General features: G+C 31.2%; 1 protein-coding gene across 1 annotated transcript; it reads left to right on the forward strand.

Annotated features, from left to right (window-relative positions):
• Positions 1-4,117: 4,117 nt before the first annotated feature.
• Positions 4,118-5,459, forward strand: LOC148173773 (uncharacterized). Its single transcript, XM_088036710.1, has 2 exons — positions 4,118-4,633; positions 4,683-5,459. The coding sequence occupies exons 1-2, from the start codon at positions 4,208-4,210 to the stop codon at positions 5,433-5,435; spliced, it is 1,179 nt and encodes a 392-aa protein (XP_087892836.1). The 5' UTR covers positions 4,118-4,207; the 3' UTR covers positions 5,436-5,459.
• Positions 5,460-10,811: the final 5,352 nt, after the last annotated feature.

Consider the following 10,811-nt stretch of genomic DNA (forward strand, 5'->3'; position numbering starts at 1 on the left):
TAAATTCTTTCACATATTCTCTATTTTCTTGAATCTAGTTCGTGTTGAAAAGTTTAAACGTTTTGTACTGATTCTTTATAAATTTTTCTTACCTTCCTTATTATTTATTGTAATTATTACTCTTATTTACTTTTCCTACGACCCCATATGAAAGTGACATTTTCCACACGGTTAAATGACTTCGAAAGTTAAAGTCACTAGTGTGATATGAATATATCCGCACAGACCTGTCAAAATTGACAGGTATTTTGAAATACAAATGTAATTCTTGAATTTTTGTCTTAAATATCTAGACGATTCACTGTAAAACAACATTCATAATGGTAAAAATGAACTGGTTAAGTCGTTTCTAACAAGACAATTTTGACAGGTCTGTGCGGATATATTCATATCACACTAGTGACTTTTACTTTCGTCAATTGATGTACGAAAATATCAACCATCTAACTATGTGGAATACGTCACTTTTATTCATATAAAACCTCATGGTCGTAAAAAATGATAATTAGAATAGATAAGAAATGAACTATTGTCAAAACTTATGGTTTCTTCCTGATGATGAAAGGTCGTAGGAAAAATAGTGTACACAACTCGTAGGAAAGTGTCTTTCTTGCACTCGTGTAACATCTGCACTCGGCTGGCGCCTCGTGCATCTACATTTACACTCGTGCGAAATTGTTCACTTTCCGCACTTGTTATGTAAATATCTATTCCACGTGGTTTTGAATTACGGAAAATTCTTTACTTCGTACATGCAAACATTTTTTTTAAGTCCTTATTTTTATTATTCTGTAGGAAGCGGTTTTTTGTATATTTAAAATATACAGGGTGATTTTAAAAAACTTCGGGCGTTGTAGGATTTTTATTTATGAACCGATTTCAAAAATTAAAAAAACAAATTAAATTTTTTTTAATTTACTATAAACTGATGATTTTAAAATTTTTCTTAATGTCTTAGTATCTTTTGAGCGATACTCAACTTTCTTATTTTAAATTGGCACCCATATTTTTTTTTCATAATTTGGAAGATATTAATTTTCTTGATTCAGAAATGTGTGATATGTTCTAACTTTTACAAAAAAATATTTTTAAAAAATTATCAAAATTGAAAAAAAATAAGCAATAAAAGTTAATAAAATCCAGGTGCATGGTGTCAAATAAAAGAATGCCGTTATTGTAATGTCAAAAAGCAGCAAATAAAAGAAAAGATTGGCAATCTTTTTTAAAATTATTAATAACAAATTTTACCTAATTTAATTAAAATACTGTTGAAACGCCATCCCGTTGTTGAAAAGAAACTTGTTCTTTCTATTATTCGCTGCTTTTTGACATTACAATAACGGTATTGTGTTATTTTGTGATTTTATTAACTTTTATTGCCTAATTTTTTTCATTTTTGATATTTTTTTATATTGTTTGTTAAAAGTAGCACATATTACACATTTCTGAATCAAGAAAATTAATGTCTTCCAAATTATGAAAAAAAAAATATGGGTGCCAATTTAAAATAAGAAAGTTGAATATCGCCCAAAAGATACTAAGACATTTAGAATTTTTTTAAAATCATCAGTTTATAGTAAATTAAAAACCATTTAATTTGTTTTTTAAATTTCGAAATCGGTTCATAAATAAAAATTCTACAACGCCTGCCTTTTTTTAAAAATCACCCTGTAGTTTAATTTGAGGATTTTTAAAATTTCTGTAGGAAAATTGCTTTTACCGGAATTTAACCCAAAATAAACGAATGGACCTTCTAACTTTGTTTTGACAATTTTAAACCGTAAATAACCATGGAATCTATTTTTAAGATAAAAATCCCGTTATAAATATTTTTAATCGCAACAATTAATTGATGACTAACTGTAAATTCAGAAATAACTCTGACTTCTGATAAAATGTAGGCATTATGCTGATATGAAATTCCAAGGTCTAAAAATCAGGGTCTTTCCTTATCAGTATTAGCCTCTTTTTAACACGATTCAGTGCACGTTTCTGAAGATACGGATAAATTTGATTGATTCATAAACTAATGCAATATTTCGAAACTTCTTAATTCTACTAACTTATTACTTTATTTACTACATGTTCAACTTTCGATAACTGATAAAACTTTTACTTTTACGTAGTACTGTATCGATTGTTGATGTTTTCAAGACGTATTTAAATACAGGATGTTCAAAGACTAGGTGTATCGCATTTTTTTGTAGATTTGGTTCTTTTTCTGTTAATTTGGCAATTACTTACTAAGCTTATTAGCTATTTGTTTTATTTTGATGGTATATTTACCATCAAAATAAAACAAAGGTAGGTACAAATGTCTCAAAAATTTTAAATCATTATTATAGTCTTTGATTAAAAAAAAAAAAGATTTGTTCACTTTTGAGATTAAAAAGTTTCTCAGTCAAGCGGAAGTCCATAACTCTGCGTTCTTATTACCCATAAACAGCTACGAGGAAATACCCCTAATTAACTTATGACCCGAAGTTTAGTTAACCCATAGACTTCATACATCAAAAATACGGTCACGAGTCTCAAAAACAGATAATTCTATTTTTACGGTTTCTTTTTCGACGTCATTCATTTTATCGTTCCTAGTAAAATAATTGTGAAAAAATTGCCGTTACCATGCCAAAATCGACAACAAAATCTGACACTATGACTGATTAAGTCAAGGAGAAACTATTTTTGAAAATAATTGCCAGAAAAATATGTTTTTTGACGAGGTTGATAGGTAATGTTTTTGAAGAAAACAACATCAAAGTACAGTACTGAAGGAAAGACTGATAAAATTGTTTATGCGAAAATGAAATGTCGACGCGGCGCAGCGTTCGAAAATTCAGAATAAATACATAACACTCAAGGTTCAAAGTGTTAGCGATAACTTACTGTGAATTTGACGCGGTATGATTTATCGGAGACTATAAAAATCTGATGTGTTTACAGTTATTAATTAATCGAATTCTAATGTTTGAGACAATTTTCGCATGTAATTTGGCTGTAAATAACAAGCAGTGACTAGACGAATCATTAGTTGGGTTATTTGTTTGCGGATTTGTCTGAAACCTTGTGATAAGCCTATTGATGGTCATATAATTCCGGGATAAACTTAAATTCTTTCTAAAATCGTCTGAGGATTTTTCCTCCAATCTCTCGAGTTTCTTTCGATTTTTTTTCCTTATTCATCTTATTTAGATTGTTTAGACTCGTTCTTTAGTGCCTTCGGATTTTCTCTAGAATCTTGTTTTTTCTAAATTGTTCAGTTTTCGTCTTTAATTTTAAAGTTACAATTTTGAAAATTTGCATACCCTCATAGTTGACAAAGCTCTAGAAACTGACGCAAAAATTTGTTTTTTATCACGGTTTAGTTGGCGTCGAGACGTCAAAGAAGTATAATTTTTAGCGATTTTTGAGTTTTTGCGGAAATATTCGCGAATTCAATTTTTTTCCAACATAACTGTGATGCAAATATCAGAGTTTTTGTTTTATCAAGTTAGTTTTCAAATTTATGACAACGTAGTGGCAAACTACGTTTACACCAAAATTTTACAAGTCACTTCATTCATTCTTATAAAGGTTAATTTTGATTAACACGGGCATGTTGCACTTTATGGACATCAGAAATCGTTAATTAACATCGACAAAGTGACAATTTCACCAAGTAAGACTTTTGTTACAATCTAAAGCGAGCCAAAGGATAGATGTCATTTGTGACACAAGATGTTGACAGATGGGTGTAAACGTAGTTCCCAATTTTGACGTAATGAAATTGGAAACTAACTTGATAAAACAGCATTTTTTTCTCAAATTTAGAAGACAATTTGCACTGAGAAATTTCTCAGTTGTTATTTTAGATTCAATGCAAATTGTCTTCTAAATTTGAGAAAACAATGCTGTTTCATCAAGTTAGTTTCCAATTTCATTACGTCAAAATTGGGAACTAATTTAATTTTTTTTCAATATAAATGTGTTAAATATTTTTTTTCTACGACCGTATCTAAAATGCCGTTTTAAATGGCCATCTTAAGTGATGCTAAGTGACATTTTAAATATATGGAGCCACCCGTAACTAAAGTAGCTCTATAGTCACGGACTGAAGATAGCGTTGTATTTTAGTCACGAGTTGAAGTTAGCTACAGTTTGACAGTTGACAGTTTGCGAAAAATTTCGGTGATTCAGGTGATTCAAGATTAGTTCATTCCCCTTCGCAATGCAAGAGGAAAGTGATAACGACCTCGAAAATTGTACCCCACCTGATCTTCGAGAGGCCGCTGCGTCGGCAACGGCCAATTTATTGCCGAAAAAGTCAAAATGCCAGTACGAGAGAGCTTACAAACTCTTCATGGAGTGGTGTTCTGTTAAGAAGGCGCATTCATTTTCGGAGAATGTTTTACTGGCATATTTTCAAAATTTATGTGAACGAATGAAACCATCGTCTTTATGGGCAACTTATTCGATGCTAAAGATGACACTTAACCTCAAAAACAACATTGACATAAAAAAATATCCCAAATTAATTGCATTCCTGAAGCGAACATCTGATGGTTATAAGCCCAAGAAGTCCAAAATTTTAACTCCGGAACAAATTAGGCAATTCATTACAACAGCACTAGATGAAATTTATTTATTTACGAAGGTGGGTAAAAATTATCCATTTGCAGAAATTTCTAAAAATAATATTGTAGGTTGGCTTAATTTTTGGTATTATGGGGGCATGTAGAAGAGAAGAATTAATGAAAATACAAACATCTCATGTTGAAGATATGGGAACAGCCCTGTTAATTCATATTCCTGATACTAAGACAAAAACCGAACGCCAGTTCGTGGTTGGAGGAACCTTCTACAATATATGTAAAAAATACATGGAATTACGTCCTCCCGATGTAACTATTTCACGATTCTTTTTGAATTATCAACGTGGTACGTGTACTAGACAACCCATTGGAATCAATAAGTTTGGTAGTCTCGCATGTAATATTGCTAAATTTCTACAACTACCAGATGCAAATTGTTACACGGGGCACTGCTTTCGTCGTTCTTCCGCGACACTTCTGGTGGACTCTGGGGCTGATATAACAGCTCTTAAACGACATGGAGGATGGCGTAGCACCACAGTTGCAGAAGGATATATCGACCATTCCTTAAATAACAAAATTACAACTGCCAACCGAATTTTAAATACAGTAGGGTCAATTAATGATGATGGGCATAGCGTAAACACTACAGTACAGTCAATTAATAATGATGGGAATAGCGTAAACGAGATGGGTGATGAAATACAAGAGATGATCCAAAGTGAAAATAACGGAAGCAACATTCATTGTCAACTTAACAATAATACAGAGTTGAGCCTTAATAAATCAAGTAAGCCTATTATTCAGTTCAATAACTGCTCAAATGTGTCTAATATCACTATTAATGTAACAATAGAGAAATAAATATTTTAAATTTTGGGAAAGTTAGTATGTATTTCATATTTTTGCTTCAGTACCTATTTATTGTGGTGAAAAATTTGAGGTCGTAGAAAAAATATAGTATGCAACACGTTTATAAACTTCTTTAGTCACTCGTTTATTAAACACTCGCTCCGCTATGCTCCGCTCGTGCTTAAAGAAACTCGTGACTAAAGTGGCGTTTATAAAACTTGTTACATAATCTACTATAACACATAGAGGTTGATGTCACAAACCGTCACAATTAACTAAAAATTACATTTTTAAGGCGTCGCGACGCCAAAACTATCAGTGATAAAAAACAAATTTTTGCGTCAGCTTGTAGAGCTTTGTCAACTGTGAGCGTATGTAAATTTTCAAAATTTTATCTTTAAAATTAAAGACGATTTTGGGGGGTTGACACAAGTGTTGCCGGACCCTGTATATTTTTTTTATTAAAAATCAAGAGATTCTCTTTTAATTCTCCAGCGGAAGAAATTTAAACCGTGCATAAAATGAAAGAAATGCCACGAATAATGTCAAAAGCTAAGGATTTTCTTCTTCCTACAAAATTCGGAAATGTGTATGTAAGAAAAATGTCCACGCATATACAGGGCGTCCCAGAACTCATGACCCAGAGAGCAAGGGTGGGTGCCGGCAGCAATACAGATGGTTTAATAGTATTCGAGAAAGGATAAAAAATTAACATCCAATCCCGAAAGCTTATTCTAGAGGTGGAGTAAAATGCCATCCCAATTTCCTAGGCAACGAGAGTCTGACCAATGGACGATAGTATGTGTCCATAGTTACCGAATTTCAAATTCGGTTTAGCTTCCGGATTGGCTACCGTTTTTTGTCTTAACTCCATTATTTTTTGAGCTAGAAAATTTTTGTTTTGAAATTCTGGTTCAGAATTGTTGCCTTTATAAGCCTTTTTTCTCTGGGTCACGAGTTCTGAGACAGCCTGTATGAGGTAATATTGTATTACAGTACAACCTCGATTATCCGAAGCCTGGACGGATAATCCAACATGCTACCGGACTGTTTTTTTTTTATTTCAAAAAATAAATCTGTCCAGTCTGAAAACATTAAAAATCAGTGTCCATTTTTTTTGCGCGCTTTATTTATACCAAAAAAAATTATTTAAAAAATGGATAGTTTCAAACACGCGCCTTGGTGACGTAACAACTTCTTAGTCGACGCCTATTGGCTGAAGGTAATGTCGAGGTCTTTGGTGAAAACGATGAAGTTGAGTTTGAATTGAGGTTATGAATGCATAAAATGTGTGTGCAGAACGTGAATTGCTGTAGTTTTTGTATCTTTCTTACTTTAGTGCTGCAATAATCGAAAAGCGAAAATGGACAGATGACGTTCGGTGCAGATGATTCCTGAGCTGACTTATGAAAACAAAACTTCTGATTGGTTGACGCAAGTGTGCTAAAAATCGGAAACCAGTTAGGAGTTATGACGATTACTCTATCTCACTCTCACCAATGCAACATTCCGTTGACGAATGCGTTTTCTCAATTCATATGCATAGAAAGGAGTTATGACGTAGTCACTGAAGACTTATTTAAACTAACAGCACGAAGCTGGATTTCAAACGAATATTTAGCTAATAATTCCGACCTTTGGAGAACAAAAAATCTGTTTAGTAATTGATTCATGCGTATACGTAACTCATAAAAATAATAAAATGCATCGATTTTTCTGGTGTCCGGTAGCCTATTGTTAAATGAATATACGTTTTAAGCCAACAGAATTATTTGGAAGGTTTATTTAATTCAAAATATATAAAAACTTTAACAAAATTTATCAACATCTTAATAACAATTTTAATTAAAACAATCAACTCTTATCAGACATATTAAATAAAAGTAACTATTTTGTTGTAAAAAAAATCTGGTACTCATTTATTTCTTTTTTGGTCCCAAAACTTTCTCTGCCACTTGAGTTTGCAAAAGAATTTATTTCAAGCATTTTTGTTTATGTTTGCGATCACTACTATTTAAAGACAAAAAATTTAATTTATAATTTTATTTTTGCTCTCTACACTGACTAAACCTCACTAAACTACACCAACTGTTTCAGTTTTTAAGTTTTCTAACATTGGAAGCAAAAGTACGAAGTTGTTGGTCTTCGATTTGTGTGTTTTTTGTAATGCACGGATAATCGAACGAACACAGCACAGATAATCCGCACCCGGATAATCGAGGTTCTACTGTAATTATTATTAACATTAATTTATTTATAATTATTTGGCGCTAACAAGCGACCGTTTTACTTTATCATTACGAGCAATTTTATTAAATTGTTCAAGTGTCTAATTCTATTTAAATTTTCTTGAGTTTCTCTAAATTCTCTTTAGATTTGATCAAGTTTTTCCTAGATGCTTCAAATTTTGTTTTCAGATTGCATTTTCTATACAGGGTCCGGCAACACTTGTGTCCACCTCTAAAATAGTCTTTAGATTTAAAAATAAATTTCTGAAAATTTGCATATGCGATTTTTTTGCGGTAATATTCGCGTATTCTAATTTTTTCAACATAACTGTGATACAAATTGAGTTTTTATTTTAAATCTAATGCATTGAGTTTAATTGAGTTTAAAACGCTGTTTTATCAAGTTAGTTTTCAACATTATGACGGTGCAGGGACAAGCTACGTTTACACCAAAATTTCACAAGTCACTTCATTCACTCTTATGATGGTTAATTTTGATTAACTCAGGCATGTTGCACTTTATGGACACCAGAAATCGTTAATTAACATCGACAAAGCTGCAATTTCACCAAGTAAGACTTTTGTTACAATCTAAAGCGAACCAAAGGATAGATGGCATTTGTGACACAAGATGTTGACAGATGGGTGTAAACGTAGTTCCCAATTTTGACGTAATGAAATTGGAAACTAACTTGATAAAACAGTATTTTTGATTACAATCTGCATTAAATCTAAAGTGACATCTGAGTTATTTTTAACACATTTATATTAAAAAGAAATAAATTAGAGGTTGATTTCACAAACCCTCACAATTAGTTAAAAAATACATTTTTAAGGCGTCGCGACGTCAAAACTGTAGGTGATCAAAAATAATTTTTTGCGTCTGCTTCTAGAGCTTTGTCAACTATTAGCGTATGCAAATTTTCAAAATTTTATTTTCAGAATCAAAGACGATTTTGGGGATGGACACAAGTGTTGCCGGACCCTGTATATTCGTTTTGTCTAGATTGTGCATAATATTCTCCTAGATTTGCTTAGATCATTTATTTTTATTGTTTTCAGTTCTAGATTTTCCTCATATTGTATTCTCGTTCGATTTCATAGATTCTACAATTATTCTTTCTAGATTTGTTCTAGATTTCATAATTTTTTTAACTTCTTATAAGTTTTTCTATATTTTCTTTTGATTTCTTTTATTTTTTGAGCCAAATCTTTGTATTTATGTACACATACTCTCTAGAGTTTCTTTCAGTTTTATGTAATTCTATTTTATGCTGAAACCCGAACTTCTGAATTTACTAAATGAACCCAACAACAGGGTCAAATTCAATTTTTTGTCAAAATTCTAAATTGTGCATTGATTTGCTACTCCGCTTTTAAGGTTTTCATTAGTTCTTTGGCCGATTCTTTCTAAATTTTCTAGATTTTCTTTTAATTTCCTTGCAAAAAAGTCTCCAATATTCAGTAGCGTGGCTTGCTGTTACGAATACAACAGTTTGGTGGTCAAGGGTGTTACGATTGTATAGAACAGGTGATTTTTAAAAAACGGCAGGCGTTATTAGTTATTTACAGTCAGAATTCATGAGAACTGTCACATCTGACATTTGTAAATTTCATCATCTGTCAATTCTGTCAATTTTGTAGTTGGTGCACAAAAAGTACACAAGATGGCGCTGTATAAAAAACGTTTTAATATTACTTTAAAAATAGAAATACTGTCTTAATTGTGCAAAGAATTTAGGTAGATTCCACTTTGGTGATCAATCTTCATTATGGTAAAGTGATTTTAATTTATAAACGCATCTGAAGAGCAGACGATTTGGGCAATTTTTACCGCACGGCGTGTGTATAGTTTGTACGGAGAGAGATTGAATGACAAAAAAGTCACTAAATCTACGCGATAAAAAGTGTACTATACGCGCGAAATTTAAAATAACAAAATAACCCCAGTTACTGACAACCCTGTCAACCCATTTCGCGTAGGAATTTAGTGTTTTTAGTGTATTTTGTAGCATAATTTGCTACCAACCTATATGTCAACTGTCGAAATATCCCAATCTCTCACCGGATAAACTATAATCGTCCAGGGCGCTTGTAAATCTAGTGTTTCCGAAGATGTCAATTAAATGTTAATTTGACGTTTACAATTCATGAGGCCAAAAAGAATTTTTATTTATGAACCGATTTCAAAAATTTAAAAAACAAATTTAATGGTTTTTAATTTACTGTAAACTGATGATTTTAGAATTTTTCTAAATGTTTTAGTATCTTTTGGGCGATATTCAACTTTCTGGCACCCATTTTTTTATAATTTGGAAGATACTAATTTTTTTAATTCAGAAATGTGTAGTATGTTCTACTTTTACAAAAAATATTTAAAAAAAAATATCAAAAATGAAAAAATTTAGGCAATAAAAGTTAATAAAATCTAGGTGCGTGCTGTCAAATAACACAATACCATTATTGTAATGTCAAAAAGCAGCAAATAACAGAAAGGATTGGCAATCTTTTTTCAAATTATTGCTAACAAAAGACAATAATTACAAATCAGAAAAAACATTTACCTAATTTAATTAAAATACTGTTGAAACGCCATCCCGTTTTTTTTATTGCACAATTGACACCATGCACTTAGAACTTTTATTGCCCATTTTTTTTTCAATTTTGATATTTTTTTTTAAAATATTTTTTTGTTAAATGTAGAACATATTACACATTTCTGAATCAAGAAAATTAGTATCTTCTAAATTATAGAAAAAAAAATATGTGGGTGCCAATTTAAAATAAGAAAGTTGAGTATCGCTTAAAAGATACTAAGACATTTAGAAAATTTCTAAATTAATCAGTTTATAGTAAATTTAATTTGTTTTTTTAATTTTTGAAATCGGTTCATAAAGAAAAATTCTACAACGCCTGCCGTTTTAAAAAAATGGCCCGTATAAATCTTAGTTTGACGACAATATTTTTGCTTCTGACTATAGCCAAATTTTTCGACCAACAAAAACTGTAAATTAGCCTTTAGGAAAAACAGGAAAAAAAAGGATAGTTTTGTCTATAAGCGAAATGTCTAAATTCTTTTATTGCCATTGAACAATAGCACTTTGAATCTTGTTTCTGGAATCTTTTCAAATAAGCACCAATTAAGATAAAACAACTGACC

This window comes from Gnatocerus cornutus, chromosome 5, assembly GCF_029298725.1.
Source record: "Gnatocerus cornutus isolate USDA-ARS CGAHR chromosome 5, icGnaCorn1.1, whole genome shotgun sequence".
NCBI classification, from domain to species: Eukaryota; Metazoa; Arthropoda; class Insecta; order Coleoptera; family Tenebrionidae; genus Gnatocerus; species Gnatocerus cornutus.